The sequence below is a fragment of the Palaemon carinicauda genome, chromosome 5, assembly GCF_036898095.1.
Source record: "Palaemon carinicauda isolate YSFRI2023 chromosome 5, ASM3689809v2, whole genome shotgun sequence".
Lineage (NCBI taxonomy): Eukaryota > Metazoa > Arthropoda > Malacostraca > Decapoda > Palaemonidae > Palaemon > Palaemon carinicauda.
In genome coordinates, this window is record NC_090729.1 from 91,272,509 (window position 1) to 91,292,174 (window position 19,666).

The following is a 19,666-nucleotide window of genomic DNA, read 5'->3' on the forward strand; positions in this document are numbered from 1 at the left end:
ATTTGCAAGAGTTAAATACAATCAAAACCAGCTAAAATTTAACAGTAAAAATATGTGGAAAGTGATAAATAAAATTATTCCAAATAAGAAAACAGGAGGAAGGAGGAGTAACTTAAAAAATCCGTAATAAACTAGCGAAAGATTTAATGAATTCTTTGCGAACGTTGGCAAGAAAGTATATGAGGAGGTAAACACAAATAGGAAAGTGAGTGAGGAAAATTCCACAATAGACAATCAGCATATTATCCATAGAAGAGATCGTTTTAGGCTAAATCCGGTTGATGTTGGAAAGGTGGTTCAGGTGGTTAATAGTTTAATGAAGACAAATTCTCATGATCCTGATAACATTACGAGTCGATTTTTAAAAGATTCAATGCCAGTCATAGGCCTTTATCTTACTGTAATTATAAACACTTCAATCGTAACAGGCAAGGTCCCAATTGAATGGAAATATAGTATAGTAAATCCGCTTTATAAGGAAGGTGACGTTGATGATCCCAGTAATTTTAGACCAATATCTTTATTATCTATTATGTCAAAAGTATTGGAGAAAATTGTGAGCGACCAACTATACGACTACTTGGAGTCAGAGAAATTGTTATCCATCACTCAGCATGGTTTCAGAAAACATTTATCTACAGAAACTGCTCTAACAATATGTGAACAGATTCACGAAAATATTGATAATAGTAAAATATCTTTGCTTACTTTGTGTGATCTGTCAAAAGCTTTTGATTCTGTTTCCCATAAACTACTACTAAAAAGATGATTGGTTTAGGTATTGATGATTTTTGGTTTAGAGATTATCTGACAGGTCGGACTCAATCAGTAAAAATAGATAACCACATCTCAAGCAGACAAAGTGGAATATGGAGTACCACAAGGCTCGATTCTTGGACCAATTTTATTTAATATTTACGTAAATGACCTTGTTGATGTAAACGACGCTGACATGTTAGTCCAATATGCTGATGATGCGCAATTTCTTCACTCCGGTATGATCGATAACGTAGCAGAAATTCTCAATCGAGCTGAAAGAAATTTAATAAAAGTAAACAAATATTTTTCTGAAAATGGCTTAAAAATGAATGCCAAGAAAACTCAGTTTTTGTTTATAGGATCTCGTCAATATATTAGCCGACTGCCAAACAATATTTCAATTAAAGTAAATAACGACAACATCAAACCAAGTGAAAGCATAAAAAATCTTGGTGTAATTATTGATAGATTCTTTACTTTTGATAGTCATGTAGAAAAGATATATAGCAAAGCTAAGGGAGTGCTGTATTTCCTAAATAGAAATAAAGGTAATTTTGATGAGGCAAGCAGAAAATTAGTTGTTGAAGCATTAGTAATAAGCATAATATCCTATTGCTCCACTATATGGAATGGATGTTCAAATTCAAACTCACAAAAAATACATATGATTCAAAATTTTGCATCGAAAGTCGCCTCAGGTGATGGGAAAAAATATGATCACGCCACACCGTATATTAGAAAACTGGAATGGTTAAAGATAGAGAATAAAAAAGTTTATGATGTTTGTATATTTATTCATAAAATATTGCATGAACATATACCCCAAAGAATATTGAGATTGGAAACCATTGAGCTGATGAGATCTCGTCAAACTAGGCAGAGCAGTAATCTGATGGTTCCAAGTAGGCGAATAGCAATAGCTGATAGGGCAACTTCAGTCAGGGGACCTAGATTATGGAACGCACTGCCTGTGGATATTAGGGAATGGGGAAATTTACCTGTTTTCAAAAAGAAATTGAAATCATTCTTATTTGCGAGCCAGCAAGGATTATAATATTCTGGTTGAAGTGTGCAACACATCGATTATTTTTAAGTGACTAGTTTACAGTTTATAATGTATGGGTGAAAGGTGATAAACTGAAAATTAAATTTGATTTTATTATTGTATTTTTATTATTATTGAGGAAATTTATTGTCACCATTTTCAGACAAAATGTATGTATATGTGCGTGTGTGTTTATCTAAAGTATGTATATATTCATTATTGACCGTATGTAAATAAAATTTTACCTTTTTAGACACTACAACGTTCTTGAATTTTTATACATGTGTTTTAGAATTGTCTTAGAAACATCCTAATTTACTAAATAAAGTGAATTTGTACGTAAATTCTTATTTTTAATGTAGAATTTTAAATAGTTTTATTGGAGACGTAATATATAATTTATGGATTTTAGATCGTAGTAAAATGCCATCCTAAATGTTTTTTTAATAGGCCATTACTATTTAAGAACCTTCCAATGTAAATACATTCTTTATGTAACAGAATACCCATTGTTTTATGGAATAAAGGAATTATTATTATTATAATATTATTATTATTATTATAGACTCTAGCCGGCAAGTAACATTTTCGGCAACAGAGATCCTGAGTCAGGAGAAGGTCGCAAAGTGTGCCATGCAGGCCACTTCGTGGCTGGATGTCTGGCTGGGGTCTCTGGGCATCCTGCTGCGATCTGAGTATCTGTCCAAGGAGAGCACCAGGAAGGCCCTGGAGACCTTCCTCCTTTCGGGCACACGCACCATTGAGTTTCTGGCTCACCAAGTCTCGAACTTGTGGGCAAACTCGATCCTGAAGCGACGTGATGCGGTGACCGAGAGGTTCCACTCGAAGGTCCCAGCCGTGGATGTCTGCAAGCTCAGACACTCTTCCCTCTTGGGAAAGAGTTTGTTTGAGCCCAAGGATGTGGAACAGGCAGCTGAGAAGTGGAGGAAATCGAACCATGATTCTCTTCTCCAAAGGGCTCTTACAACAAAGCCCTACAAACCTCCAGCACCTCAACAACCTCGGCCAGTCCAAGACGACGAAACCGGCAGCGGCAACAAAGACGACGGTATCCAAGCAGCAGCCCTTTCCTGTCAAAGACAAGAAGGGCACAAAGTCCTCCAGGGGAGGCAAGAATCCTAGATGGAGCGGCCGAGGCCGCAAACGCTAGGATTGGCAATCCCCCTGCATGTCCACCAGTGGGGGGGATGCCTGCAAAGTTGCGCATTCAGGTGACAGCAACTCGGGGCCGATTCCTGGACGATCTCCGTGATCAGTCAGGGATATCGCGTCCCGTTCATAACATCTCTTCCTACCCTGACAGCGAATCCAGTGTCGTTGAGCTCCTATGCCATGGGATCGGCAAAGGGGCTAGCCCTACGGGCAGAAGTCGAGACCATGCTGAAGGAGGATGCTCTCCAGGAGGTCGTCGACGGCTCCCCAGGCTTCTTCAGTCGACTCTTTCTTGTAAAGAAGGCGTCTGGAGGCTGGAGACCAGTCATTGACCTCTCAGCTCTGAACAAGTTTGTCAAGCAAACTCTATTCAGCATGGAGACAGCAGACACGGTCAGACGTGCAGTGAGACCGCAAGACTTCATGTGTACACTGGATCTGAAGGACGCGTACTTCCAGATCCCAATCCATCCATCTTCCAGGAAGTACTTAAGATTCAGCCTAGACAACAAGATCTACCAGTTCAAGGTGCTGTGTTTCGGTCTCTCCACAGCACCCCAGGTATTCACCAGAGTGTTCACCCTGATCTCTTCGTGGGCACACAGGATCGGCATCCGTCTCCTCCGTTATCTGGACGACTGGCTGATCCTGGCAGACTCGGAATCGACCCTTCTTCGACACCGAGACAAGCTTCTGGGACTTTGCCAAGATCTAGGGATCATGGTAAATCTCGAGAAGTCTTTTCTGCTTCCATCTCAGCGAATGGTATATCTAGTCATGATATTGGACACCAATCTCCACAAAGCCTTTCCATCAGACGACAGGATAGTGAGGCTGAGGAGGGTCGCAGATCCTTTCCTCAGACGAGAAGACCTCCCAGCCCAATCATGGTTACGTCTTCTAGGTCACCTTTCCTCCTTGGCCCGTCTAGTTCCAAACGGCCGCCTCAGGATGAGATCCCTGCAATGGCGGCTCAAGTCCTAGTGGAATCAAGACCACAATTCCCCGGACATTCTGGTCCCTATGGTCCCTGCGGAACGGACGGACCTTCAGTGGTGGGTGACGGACGGAAACCTCCGAAAGGGAGTGGATCTTCTCGTCCTCCTCCCGGATTTGATGCTGTTCTCGGACGCTTCAAAAGAAGGGTGGGGGGCCCACGTTCTGAACCACAGGATCTCAGGCCTATGGTCAGAATCAGAAAAGTGCCTCCACATAAATCTGCTAGAGATGAAGGCCGTATATCGGGCACTTCAACAGTTCCAACAGACCCTGGCGGGCCACTCTGTGGTGGTGATTAGCGACAACACCACGGTAGTGGCTTACATCAGCAAGCAGGGAGGTACCTTTTCACAACAGCTATCCCATCTTGCAGTAGAGATACTGAGATGGACCGAAGTCCACTCGATTCCACTATCGGCTCGCTTCATTCCAGGCAAAAGGAATGTGCTCGCCGACAGTCTGAGCAGAGCATCACAGATAGTGAGTACCGAGTGGTCTTTGGATCCTCAAGTTGCCAACAAAGTCCTGACTTTGTGGAGTTCCCCGACAGTGGACCTGTTCGCGACAGCCTTGAATTTCAAGCTGCCGCTGTACTGCTCCCCAGTCCCGGACCCCAAGGCACTCTGGCAATATGCCTTCCAACAACGGTGGGACAACATCGACGTTTACGTCTTCCCACCGTTCTGTCTGATGAGAAGGGTGCTCAACAAGACCAGAATATCGGTCAACCTGTCAATGACCTTAATAGCTCCGCCATGGCATCATGCAGAGTGGTTGCCGAACCTTCTGAGCTCCTGACGGAACTCCCAAGAGAACTTCCTCCGCGACACGAGCTACTCAAGCAACCACACTGCAACATCTTCCTCAAAGCCGTAGCATCGCTTCGGCTTCACGCCTTGAGACTATCCAGCATCTCATCACAGAGAGAGGCTTTTCGCAACAAGTTGCGGAAAGGATGTCTCGGCACTTGCGGAAGTCCACCGCAGGAGTCTACCAGGAGAAGTGGAGAGTCTTCTGTGGTTGGTGTCGTGGAAGGGGTATCTCTCCCCTCGATGCCACTATTCCAGCAATAGCGGAGTTTCTTGTGTATTTGCGGGAAGAAATGCGCCTTTCAGTCTCGGCAGTGAAAGGCTATCGCTCAGCCTTAACCCTGGATAGGTACGCTCCTCGGACACCCCTTTAAGGGTATACTCGGACGCGAACGACCCCGACGCCAAAAAAAATTCTTGAAAAATCAGTTTTTGCAGTAACCTTCTTTTTTCTTTTGCCAAAAAAAACTTCAATGAATGCTTAAAACAACTGTAAAGATAAATACTACTCATCTGCAGAAAAACTATTTATTATAAATATTTTAAAAAATTAAGTAGAAAAAAAAAGACCTGACAAAAATTCATAAAAAAAAAGTTTATACATATATACACAAATCCTTTTAGGAATTGATTCTTGAATGTTTAGGACACATCTTGATGTATTTTGGATGAAGTCAGACCCATGGAGGTGAAGATCTGAAATGAGAAAAAAAGGGTAACGTTTTTTGGCCAAAAAAATTTGTCCAAATTTCATGAATTTTTTTGGGTACCCAAATGAAATAGGAAGAGGCTAATTTTTTTAGGGAATAAACATATGTTATCCTAAAATAGAAATATGTAAAAAAATCTTCATTATTTTGTAAATTACATTTATATCAGGGGCCATATCTAAAGGTAATTTTTTGAGTACTTAGAAATTTCGTAAAAAAATACATATATTTAATATATAATATGATATTTATGCAGGTAAAAATATACCAAAATATCACAAATTCTATAGGGAACAAGAATATATATAGATAGGGCAGCTTACGCTTCGGATATGTCCACAAAATGGCCGCCAACCACACTGACTCAGACTCCCTAATCTGCCACTTGAAATGTAGGAAGGGTATGTCAATTTCAAGGTGTTATTTACTAATCTAATTATTATTGGATATGCATAAAAATTGTATGGTGGGTTGCTGGATAATTGTCGATTATTTTACGACTATAAAATTAAAATTCTGACCCAAAAAAATTTTTTTGAAGGGAAATAAAATCGAAAAAAAAAAAATGTAAAACATTATAATATTTTAGCTAAAAAAATTTGATGATATTCAATCAAAAAAAAAGTAAACAAAATTTTCCGACAAATAAACATCTAGAGGAATCATTACTCTGTGATAGTTCCTTAGTACGTAGTAATTTTGAAAGAATTGGGAAAAAACAAAAAAATGGCAATCACCGGAAAATCGAACACATACCTATATATACGCCATATCTGGCTAAAAAAAAGATAGGCATGGGTAGCCAGATCATCTAGAAACACTTTCCAACACTATAAAAATATAAGTTTTGCGACACTACTTGCCAATTCCTTACGGTAACATGACTAAGCGAAAAAATGCAAAACAAATAAAAAGGGGCACTCGCGGAAAAATGGCTAACATTCTAATATACGGCATTTTAGAAAAAAAAAATTCAGCCACGTGCTAGGCAAACCATCAAGGCACATTTTCCGACAAATAAACATCTAAATGAATCATTACTCTGTGATAGTTCCTTAGTACGTAGTAATTTTGAAAGAAATGGGAAAAAACGAAAAAATGGCAATCACAGGAAAATCGAACACATACCTATATATACGCCATATCTGGCTTAAAAAAAAAAGATAGGCATGGGTAGCCAGATCATCTAGAAACACTTTCCAACACTATAAAAATATAAGTTTTGCGACACTACTTGCCAATTCCTTACGGTAACATGACTAAGCAAAAAAATGCAAAACAAATAAAAAGGGGCACTCGCGGAAAAATGCCCAACATTCTAATATACGGCATCTCAGATAAAAAAAAAGACATGCACGTGTTAGCCCAACCATCAAGGCACACTTTCTAACACATAAACATGAAAAAAAAATCAATAATATACGGCAATTCCTTACTACGTAGTAAATTTTTACAAATATTGAAAAAAAAACAGAAATTGGCAACCGCAGTTAAATACCCAATATACCAATAACTACGTCGTATCTGACAAAAACAAAATCACGCATGGGTAGCCAGATCATCTAGACACACTTTCCAACACTAAAAAAGCAAAAGTTTTACGACACTATTTCGCAATATCTTACGGAAAAATGACTTGGCAAAAAAATGAAAAAAAATGAAAAAGGGGTACTCGCGGTAAAATGCCTGACATTCTAATATACGGCATCTCAGATAAAAAAAAATACATGCACGTGTTAGCCCAACCATCAAGGCACACTTTCTAACACATAAACATGAAAAAAAAAATGAATAATATACGGCAATTCCTTACTACGTAGTAATTTTTACAAATATTGAAAAAAAACAGAAATTGGTAACCGCAGTTAAATACCCAATATACCAATAACTACGTCGTATCTGACAAAAACGAAGTCATGCATGGGTAGCCAGATCATCTAGACACACTTTCCAACACTAAACAAGCAAAAGTTTTACGACACTATTTGGCAATATCTTACGGAAAAATGACTTGGCAAAAAAATGAAAAAAAATGAAAAAGGGGCACTCTCGGTAAAATGGTCCTCGTGGTGATGAACGACATTTTAACTAAAAAAAAAATCATGCACATGGTAGCCAAACAATCCACCAAGACTTTCCACAACTGATAACCTATACAAGTTGCACCATTCTACGACAATTTCATAATACGTAATAACTTGATAATTATGCAAACTACCTTAGAAGGGTAAACTCGGTCGCGCTCGACCCCGACGCGTCTCAGAAATCGGGGAAGGAGTACAGCTACAGCAATGCACATCTGGACACTACTAGAGCGTGTAGGGGAGACACCTCCTGCAGGTCGATCACCCACAAATTCAGTCACGGGGGTGAGTCACGTGAGAAAAACCTGTTTTTTTTTGACGCTCGGGGTCGCGAACGACCCACCGTACCTATCCAGGGTTAAGCCTGGCCTTCAGGCTGAAAGGAATGGACATTTCTTCCTCGCTGGAACTTTCTCTACTCATACGAAGCTATGAGCTTACCTGCCCTCTGTTGGAAGTGAGACCTCCTCCATGGAACGTGGTTTGAGTCCTCAGGTCTCTTAAGAGGCCTCCGTTCGAACCATTACGCCAGGCTTCTGATCGTCACCTGACTTGGAAGACGGGGTTCCTACTCGCATTGGCCTCAGCCAAGTGAGTCAGCGAACTTCATGGTCTCTCGTACGACGTCGCCTATTCAAGGGGATGGGGGGAGGTAACGTTCAGGTTCGTCCCTGAGTTTGTGGCTAAGACTCAGAATCCTGGGATTCTGGCCCCACGGTTCGACTCCTTCCGTATTTCGAGTCTCCGTTCTGTAACGGATGACCCAGACCATATCCTACTGTGCCCAGTCAGGAGTCTGAGGCTCTATCTTAAGAGAAAAGCTGCAGCTCGTCCTCGAGTGCGAGCATTGTTTGTGAGCACAGGAAGGACGAAGAGGAGGGTCACTAAAAACACCATCTCAGCATGGATTCGCAGGGTTATCCACCATTCCCTGAATCTAGACCCTCCTCCGTCACGTTGCCCTAGAGCACACGATGTCAGAGGCATCGCTACGTCCCTGGCATGCAAGAGAAACTATTCATTGACGCAGGTTCTACAAGCTGGGGTCTGGAAGCGTCAAACGACCTTCACAGCCCACTACCTGTAGGACGTGACCCACAGGAGGCTCGATACGTTCTCTATCGGCCCTGTGGTGGCTGCACAACAGCTGGTCTAAACCTCAGGCTCCTTAATGGACAAGTAGCAGAAGGTTGAGGGCATTGTTACCCGGTTTTAGTCTGCATGAATGAAAAAGTATGCCTAGCCCTTACTCTTCTTCATCCTCCCCTCTTTTTTGGAAAGCAGCATCCTGGGTTCTCTGCCCAGCTAACCTCAAACCACTGCAGGTAAACCATGCTTCATTGTGTTCCTAGTATTAAGATAATACTGTCGCGTCCCCCATACCCTGACGAGGTGGTATTGGGAACGTCCTATCCTAGAATTTCACCTAAAGGATTCCAGGTCAACTTCCTAGGGCAAGTCACACTTCATTCCTTCACACACAAGCTTACATAGGCCGCACGTTCCTTGCAGAGCAAGGGATTTGCGAGGTGCAGGGACTCTTTATCTTGAGTGCTACACACTTGGAGTCTGAGTCCCCGGGCAAAGCCAAAGCCAGTAAGGCTGGGACTTACCACCCTACCTAAGGGTTAAGTCACCCTATTTAAATAGCGTGGTTTGTATTTCGGTTACGGAACAAATGTCAAATTCGTAGATAATTTGTATTTTTCCTAACCATACAAACCTTAGCTATTTAATCATACTTGCCCGCCAGCCCTGTCCCCTGTGAAGTCCTACCTCTAAGCGAAGTGAATCGGTTCACCGGTGTGTGAGGGAGGAGGGGTAGCTAGCTACCCCTCTAAGCGAAGTGAATCGATTCACCGGTGTGTGAGGGAGGAGGGGTAGCTAGCTACCCCTCCCCTAACTAGCGAGGGAGTAGTTAACCCTTGTTAATAATCTAATGGCTCGTCATTCAGCTACGCCGAAAGTAATACCCTATTTAAATAGCTAAGGTTTGTATGGTTAGGAAAAATACAAATTATCTACGAATTTGTCGTATCGGACTGTCGTCAATTTAAGCTCATTTTTTTATTGGCTAATACCGATACCAGATACTCATGGTGGCGGCTGATACTAATACTGGTGTCTTATCAGCGGTCAATACTTATACCAATACTCTCGAAAGAGGCCAATACTACCAATATTGATACCGTCACTATATCTCTAGTTATATATCAACTTTCAATGCTATAGCTTTAAAACTATGGGAGAAAATAGAATTTGAAGGTCAATAAGTATAGTTTTGAGGTACTCCTGTTCAAAGTTTTTCTATGTTGATTAAGACAATAGTAATATTAATCAATCATGATTACTGTATTATGAATTTTATACACTTAACCCTCTGCTATAGCCCATTCCGCTGTAGCGTTTTTCTATTATAGCGCACACTTAAAAAGTTGCTCAGATACCTTTATCACGCCCTAAATAACTAATAGTGCGCCCATGTTGGTCGAGAAATTCAAGTATTGCCAGTTCCATCAGTGAGTATTATTATTATTATTATTATTACTATCCAAGCTACAACCCTAGTTGGAAAAGCAAGATGCTATAAGCCCAGGGGCTCCAACAGGGAAAAATAGCCCAGTGAGGAAAGGAAATAAGGAAAAAAATAAATGAAGAGAACAAATTAGAAATAAATCATTCTAAAATAAGTAACGTCAAAACAGACATGTCATATATAAACTATTAACAACATCAAAAACAAATATGTCATAAATAAACTATAAAAAGACTCATGTCCGCCTGGTCAACAAAAAAGCATTTGCTCCAACTTTGAACTTTTGAAGTTCTACTGATTCAACCACCCGATTAGGAAGATCATTCCACAACTTGGTAACAGCTGGAATAAAACTTCTAGAGTACTGCGTAGTATTGAGCCTCGTGATGGAGAAGGCCTGGCTATAAGAATTAACTGCCTGCCTAGTATTACGAACAGGATAGAATTGTCCAGGGAGATCTGAATGTAAAGGATGGTCAGAGTTATGAAAAATCTTATGCAACATGCTTAATGAACTAATTGAACGACGGTGCCAGAGATTAATATCTAGATCAGGAATAAGAAATTTAATAGACCGTAAGTTTCTGTCCAACAAATTAAGATGAGAATCAGCAGCTGAAGACCAGACAGGAGAACAATACTCAAAACAAGGTAGAATGAAAGAATTAAAACACTTCTTCAGAATAGATTGATCACCGAAAATCTTGAAAGACTTTCTCAATAAGCCTATTTTTTGTGCAATTGAAGAAGACACAAACCTTATATGTTTCCCACAATCTCATCCCCAAAATCTCATCCCCACAATCTCATCCCCAAAATCTCATCCCCACAAACTCATCCCTAAAGTAAATTTACTGTCGAGAATCACACCTAAAATTTTGAAAGAGTCATACATATTTAAAGAAACATTATCAATACTGAGATCCGGATGTTGAGGAGCCACCGTCCTTGACCTACTTACAATCATACTTTGAGTTTTGTTAGGATTCAACTTCATACCCCATAATTTGCACCATGCACTAATTCTAGCTAAATCTCTAGGTAAATAATGTGGCCTATGATGTTTTGTTCTTATTTATTGAATAGGTACCGTAAATACTCGTGACAGTCGATCTCATGTATTGTGCGACCCACAAATTTTCACCCATAGAGTATAATTTTATATGTGTGTATGTGAGGTACTTTTGAGAAACTAAGTTGCAATAGAATAGCCTTTTTACTCCATTTCATCATCCCATTTTCTATTTCAGTGGATTAGAAAATTAAAAGATAATGATAAAAGTGTTTTTAGTAACATAATCGTTGGGAGGGAGAGAGGAAGGTAGGGAGATCAGTGTTAATAAAGAGAGCTATAAATGTACTATGTGAATATTATGATAGCTTATAACATATTGATGCTTATGTAATATACTGTAGATGTTTTGAGTAACTTAAGAAATAGTATAAGAAGAGACTCTTTGTTATTGAGAGTGGCAGCTAGACATCAGCTGATCTAATCACAACAAACAAGAGTAAAAAAAAAGAAGTCAGTAATACTTGATTATTGAAATACAGTACACTTAAGATTTAAGACAAAAGTACATAAATGTTTTATTGAAGCTCAATGAAATATTTAAATAATTTTAATTTTCAAGAATGCAATAATGTTGTTTCCTAAAAGTAGTCGGCAGCTGACGAAATCATATGTTTTAAGCTACGATTGGAAATGGATTTATACTCAGTATAATTTATTTTTGTCGTATTTAATCGACAATTGTTAAGGAAACAAAGATTTTGGGTTCCTTTATATGTAAGTATTGTATACCACCTAAGAGTGTGTGTGTGTGCGTGCATGTGCGTGCCTACGTCTTTTTTTACAAGGATTTTTGAAGAGAGATATATGCTGTGTTTTTCCTAGACAATTATTGCTAAGATTTTTCTGACTCGCATTGAGAAAAATGTTTCATGATAAGAAAAGAAATTTGCCAGCCAGGCCATGAATAAAATAGTCACCCATTACTCAATAGAAATTGTATCTTTATAGTAAAGGTAACTTCAATAGTTCAGTACATAAGGTACTGTATATTTTGTATATGTACAGTATTTTACGCTATGTATTGTATTATTTTCCATTTATTGCATTATGTTCTAATAACTATTTAATTTACAGGTTAGATTAGATATATTGAATGGTTCAAATGTATTTGGCTCTACAGTATCATTTTGGTTATACTCTAGCTTATTATAAAATTTAATGTGGTATTTTTGAAGGGTTTGGAACGAGCTAGGAGATTTACATGTGAAATGTGACTCGTAACATGACATTTCCACAAAACGAAAGCCATTTCAGAAAAAATCAATTTTGTGTTGTGAGGCATTACAGTACTGTATTTCTGTAAAGATAAAACTAAAGCAATTTGTTAGTTTTAACAATGTTTACAACTTAACACATTCGTCATTGACAATATGTAAACATACCATCTACCACCATCTATTAGCAAGAATATAAACATTCCTAGTTGTTGTTGTTGTTATTATTATTATTATTATTATTATTATTATTATTACTATTATTGTTATTATAATTACTAGCTACACTAAAACCCTAGTTGGAAAAGCAAGATACTATAAGCCCAAGGGCTCCAACAGGGAAAAATTGCCCAGTGAGGAAAGGAAATGAGGAAATACATAAACGATATAAGAAGTAATGAACAATTGAAATAAAATATTTTAAAAGCAATAACAACATTAAAACAGATATTTCAAATATAAACTATAAAAAGACTTATGTCAGCCTGTCCACATAAAAACATTTTCTGCAAGTTTGAACTTTTGAAGTTCCACTGATTCAACTACCCGATTAGGAAGATCATTCCACAACTTGATCACAGCTGGAATAAAACTTCTAGAGTACTGTGTTGTAATAAACATCATGATGGAGAAGGCTGGCTATTAGAATTAACCTGCATGCTTACTGTTATAAACAGGATGGAACTATCCGGGAAGATCTAAATGTAAAGGATGGTCAGAATTATAGAAAATCTTATGCAACATGCTTAATAAACTAATTGAACGACAGTGCCAGAGATTAATATCTAGATCAGAAATAAGAAATTTATTAGACCGTAAGTTCCTGTCCAACAAATTAAGATGGGAATCAGCAGCTGAAGACCAGACAGGAGAACAATACTCGAAACAAGGTAAAATAAAAGAATTAAAACTTCCTCGCAATAGATTGATCACCAAAAATCTCATAAGACTAGCCAATTTTTTGTGCAACCGAAGAAGACACAGACCTAATGTGTTTCTCAAAAGTAAATTTGCTGTCGAGAATTACACTTGAAATTTTATGAGTCATACAAAGTTAAAGAAACATTATCAATGCTGACATCCAGATGTTGAGGAGCCACTGTCCTTGACCTGCTTACAATCATGCTTTGAGATTTGTTAGGATTTAACTTCATTCCCCGTAATTGGCACATTGCACTAATTTTAGTTAGGTCTCTATTAAGGGATTCACCCACCCCAGATCTACATTCAAGGTATGGAATTGATGCAAAGATAGTAGTATCATCTGCATAAGCAACAAGCTCGTTTTCTAGGCCAAACCCCATGTCATTTGTATATACTATGTAAAGTAATGGGCCAAGAACACTACCCTGAGGAACACCAGATATCACATTCCTATACTATACTCACTATGGTGCCCATCAACAACTACTCTGCAATCTATTACTTAAAAATGCAATAATGATGCTAAGAAACAAACCACCCACTGCCAGCTTTTTGAGTTTGAAAACATGGGACTCAATGATTAACATGGTCAAAGGCAGCACCAAAATCAAGGCCAATCATACAACCTTCCTGACCACAATCAAGGGATTTCTGTAAGCATTGGAGAGTGTATGAAGGGCATCACATGCTCCAAGGCCTTTACAATAACCAAATTTCAAGCTAGGGAACAGACGATTACTGTCAGCAAACCTATTAAGACATTTTGCCAAAAGACGTTCAAAAACTTTCGAGAATATGGTAGTAATCGGTTAGACTTGAGCTACCATAAACACATTTACGTAGTTGAGTAACATTATCAATTCTCCAATAAGTGCTAAAAGCTCCTCTTCTTGCTAACTTGCGCAAAATAACAGGTAACTTTGGAGCTGAGAAATCTGCTGTCTGTGTAAAAAAACAAAGGAAAAATACCATTTGGGTCTACACCTCCATAAGCATCAAGATCCATCAAGAGAGCTTTAATTTCCTGGGATCAAAAAGCTATACTAGTTAGTTTAGCCTCAGGAAAACATGAATGAGGAAGTTGGAATTTCTCATTACACTGCTTACTGTCAAACACATCAGCCCAAAGGGTTGCCTTTTCCTTTTTACAGTGGGTGACAGAGCCATCTGGTTTAAGTAAAGGAGGAACTTTGGCATCTACATCAAAGAGTGCAGATTTAAGGGTAGTCCACCACTTATGTTCCTGGGTTGTATCAGAAAGAGTTTCTTTTATGGTTAAATTTTATTCCTTTTCAGTTGAAGTATAAATTCTCAGATGAGTATAGTTATTCCAGGTCAAATCTGATCTGTTACCTTTCTAAAGATGATAGGTCTCCTGCTTCTCCAAACAAGCATGTCTACAATCATCATTGAACCAAGGTTTGTCCTTCACTCGGTACTTTAGCACTCTAGAAGGGATGCGCCTATCAATTATGTTGACTAGATTCTCATTCAAAGGGACAACAGGATCAACACTACTATACAATTGTGACCAATTCAAGCCCAAAAGATAATGCAAAATCCCATTCCTGTCTGCTTGAGATTTTATATAAATCCTACACGAGTATGATATTCAGGGACAGGATGCTCAGTCTTTACTACTAATGAAATCAAGGCATGATCAGGTGTCCGAACTGGAGACCCAACCTTACTCGTTATAATGCCAGGGGAGTTTACAACTCTCGTTGAAAAAGCAGAAAGTTTTTACTGTAACGATAAAATTAATTCATATTTTTATTTTACTGTAACACACAACTACAGTGTATGATCATACTGAGTGTATATGTTAAGTCAATCCTTCCAAACTACTACATAAGTAGAAAAACTCGTACAATAATTGAAATACAAGCAAAACAAAAACAGCTGGTCTTTTGTTTGATTTTAGTTATTGTTACTGTATGCGTTTACGCAATGATTATATTGTAACGTTACTAATGATACTTTAATCATTATCCTTTAATTTTCCAATCCCTTGAAGTAGATGTGATAAATATCATTACCGGGTTACCATACTATAGATGTACTGTGCAAGAGATGACTCATTAGGAGTTGCGCCATGCTTCAATCAAACTGCATAGAACTTCATACAAAAGTGGTTATTGGTCGTTGTATAAAATATGGACAATTAGTTAATCTTAAATTGTTAAATATTCTACAGAAAAGTTAAGGGTATTACACTACAGGATTTTTTGTTAGCTAACTGTATTTATTTACTTTAGATATATGAAGGCTATGTGTGCTGTTTGTTGTCACGCCAAGTCGTATGAACGAAAACTCTAACACTTACAGTACAGCTTAACTGTAGTGATATTACTCTGCCTATATCGCTGTAATATACACAGCAGTATCAGCGAGTGTTATTTAACAGTATTAGTACTTAAGAAGAACCGTATTTTGTTATACAGTAGAATAAGGGTATGATAACTACTCTAAGATTATAGTTTACAGTAGAATAATACTGTTCTGTAGCCATACAAGGTCCACTACATAATTTAGTTTGCATCCAAACTGTACATTACAGTTGATTATAAACTGGTAGAAATCAAATAAAAATAATATTAGGCAGTACTTGTGTTGATCAGCCACTCTGGCACCCTCTCATAGGCAAGGGGCAGTGATTTGTTTACGTTAGGAGTTATTCCACCCAAGGGCAATAGATATTCGTAAATTTTTGCTTTTTGTGCCTGTCCCTATCACCTAACACTCGCAAAAAAAAGGTCTGGCAGTATATTAATTACTAAGAGTAAAATATCTGTGTATAAAAGTAATGTTAGATAGCTACTCTTGAATGGAGTGTACAGTATAGTAGGGACCCTTGTGTGGCATTATTTGGCTGGCATTACATGCATAAGTTCCAACTAATAGCGATTGTTGTTTAACTTTGGAAAATTTATTCTATGACCTAGACAAAAAATACTTTGGAGTCCTTGAAAACTTTGTTGTTTTTATAAAGAAACATTTGACATAGGCTCTTTTGTAGTTTTAATAATTAATTAATTTTTTTTATTTTGTAACTTTGAAAAAAAAACATAACTATAATTTATATTAACCATTAAAATTATTCTCTTCTTTAAAGGTAATGGGAGTGAGGAAGATAGTAGTGAGGAATCAGAAGACGAGGATGATGATGAGGAGAAAAAAAAAGGCCATGTTGATGAAGCTCTAGCTGCAGAGGTTACTCAATTGGCTGAACAAAGAAAATTGTTTCTTCTAACCAAGGTATAGTAATATGACAAACGATGTGTGTAATGTCTTGGTTAATTGACTGAGAAATGTTTTATTTTCTTTAATATAGAATTTGAGGATAGACATAAAGCAAAAAATAAAATCAGGTATTCAGGTCTATTTTACTATCATGTAAATATAGTAGTCATTTAAATTATGACTTATTCCTGGTTACTGCTCTTTTCTTTTAAATTAGAGAAAGATTTCTTGTAAAAAGAAAATTCATATCATTATTGACTAAGAGGGTGAATAAATTTTAGTGCAATCCCTTTTCAAGAGATGCATTTATATTTGAGATGGTGTTGAAGAAAAGGCTGATAAGAAACAGTGAACCCATATAGAAATAGATAAAAGCTCGAGACAAAGAAGAGTGAAAAACGAAATGTATGATGAACCATATTTGCAAGTCGCAATGTTAATATTCTGGTAGCAGACAGTGAAGAATTATGCCTTAATCTAATACAAAATATGGTTTTGCCCTGCTATTACCCCATATCCCTAAGTTTATTCGCTAGCGGTGTCTAAATAAATGTCTTTTTTTCTTGATCAGTGATGACTTTTTCTGATGTTCGGTTCTGATATATATTCTTGAAGAATTAATACTATCTCAATAACCCTCCACTATACAAACTTTGAACTACTGGACCTGTGAATTCAAGCGTGTGCAAAGATAATTAGAAAATTGTGATGCATAAGAAATACAATAAAATATACTGTAGTTGAATTTCCAATTGCTTGGCTTAAGGTGGGTAGTTTAGTTTGTCTCGCTAGCCTTACTAGCAGTTGGCAGTGTTCTGAGCTTTATTAGAAATTAAGGAATTTTGTATTTAAAATAAAATGACTATAAAACACATTTCAAGAGGGAGAGAGAGTGATGACTTGGTTTGAGAAACAAACTGGAATCCTTATACTGTAGTTCATAAGATTACAAAATATTTCAAAATTATTCAGAATAACCACGCTTATGCCTCTTACAAATTGCTAAAATTTAATCATTTCTTTTCGTAACTTTTGTACTTTCATTACAATGACCATTATGAATGTTATAGTTTTCTGTTATCGCACCTTTCAAACTATTATATAAAAAACTAATATTAATTAAAGGGTAGTCTCATCTAAATTCATTATAAACATTTAAGCCAATGGCATGTTAAAATCTTGATATACTATTTCTTGTGTCATTGCATACACAAGCATTGTCTGATCTGCTGATGTAGTGTATTAAAGAAAACACTTTTTGTTGGCACGGGCCTTTCCCTTGGTCGGCCCGTAGCTGCTGATAGTTAACTGTTGTTGTTAAATTGGCTAGCTGTGTTCTCATTTAAGAGGACCAGCCCCCAGCATACAAAGATGGCTGTAGATTGTCAACATCAACAGCTGCCTCTGGCTGTTATTTTTTTTTCAATATATTTTGTAACAAGAAACTGCTTGAGAGTTAGTTGAACTGTGCGCTTCTTTTCTTCAAGGATTATATGGAGCAAAATTATATCAGCAATACTCTTATTAATTATATGTGAGCATAATCACAATACTGTCGTGAACTTGAAAACAGCGCACAACAAAACTAAGATGAAAACAATCGGTAATTGCTGTTGTTAAATTACACCTTAAATTGATAATAGAAAAATACAAAAAGGATTAAAGGAATCTAAAATAACAGAAAAACAGCAATATTTTAAACATCTTTCAGTATATATACGTTATGTTGTCGGCTAAAGCTACAGATTTACCTGACAAAATTGAATGACTTGTTTAAGGCCAGTATACAATCGAACTTAGATTTAAGCAAAGTATAAGTTTATTTTGTGTGTTTTTAACTGACACTTTTTTAAGGAAATAGAGATTTTTTTTAGATTTGGTCTTTGCATGTATTGCAAGGCACCTCTGAGAGGGAGAGAGAGAGAACATATTCATACAATAATTAATAATAATAGCTATAAACGAATTGTATGAAAACTATGATATTCTATAACAAATTGGTGCTGATGTAATTTTCATCAGGGATTTGTATTGAAAGAGTTGAAAAATTATATAGACGTTATTCTTTATTATTCGTATGTGCGCATATTCTTGATAGTCCTGAGGTTGGCTGATTACAACCAAAAGTAAAATGAAGTGATTGTTGATTGTTAAAATGCGCTTGAAATTGAAAAATAGCCTACAAAAATGCTTTAATAAAACACACTATACTTTTTAGATTTTTTTTTATGTGATGAATTATGCCCAAACTAAATTTGATTTCAATTTTGTGTGCATCACGAGGGCCGCTGGTGATGTCGCGAAACAGTAAATAGTGGAACGACCGTGGATAAGGCCTTAAGCTTTTAAAGACCACTAAATGAGACGACAACAACAACAGTCACATGATTTTGTATTTTGGTCTCTTAAGATTTATGATTATACTATTAACATTTACGGTAAATATATGACAATATAATTTTATGCACCTTTATTCTTATTGCACAGTAACATGATTTATGTGCTTTTAATACTTTTTTATTGATATCACCACTTTAATATCCGTAGCGAACTGGTGGAAATTTCAATAAAATGGCTGAAATTTTATTTTTATTTTTCCATATATTACAGTATTTTTGGTAAACGACATATTGAAAAAGAGTTAAATTGAAACAATGTACACTGAGGTATACCTGTACAGTATATAGCATTAAGTAAAGATTTAAGATGCCATACTTTTGGGCTTGTACGTATGGGGTCAGCTATTGAAGCTGGATGTAGGAATTATAAGAAGATGAACAATGAGCTAAGGAGGGAAACGGACAAGGCAAGGGGAATCTAACTACTGAAGTCTTCAAAAAAGTAGAACAACTTGAGAAAAGAGGAAGATCGGACCAAATGTACAAGAAAGTTGAAGAAATTAGTAGAGAATAGTTGGAATGAGACGCATTGAAATAAAAGGGAAAAATGGAGGAAAGCTAAAAAATCCCAAAGATGAATGGAACATGTAGAAGAACTATATGATAGAGAGAACAAACCTTCTGATATATAAATAGGAGAAGAGGAGGAAGTAGACAATAATAATGTTGACCCTGATTTGTTAGAAAGAAATTACA

The 19,666-nt window shown here is 37.2% G+C and overlaps 1 protein-coding gene across 3 annotated transcripts in view; it reads left to right on the forward strand.

The window, feature by feature from the left end:
• Nipped-B (Nipped-B cohesin loading factor) overlaps window positions 1-19,666 on the forward strand; it is a 625,968-nt gene that overhangs the window by 379,201 nt on the left and 227,101 nt on the right. For all 3 annotated transcript variants that reach the window (XM_068373859.1, XM_068373861.1, XM_068373860.1), the window contains exon 16: window positions 16,444-16,586. In XM_068373859.1, coding sequence (XP_068229960.1) covers window positions 16,444-16,586 — 143 coding nt within the window. The remainder of the gene's footprint in view (window positions 1-16,443; window positions 16,587-19,666) is intronic.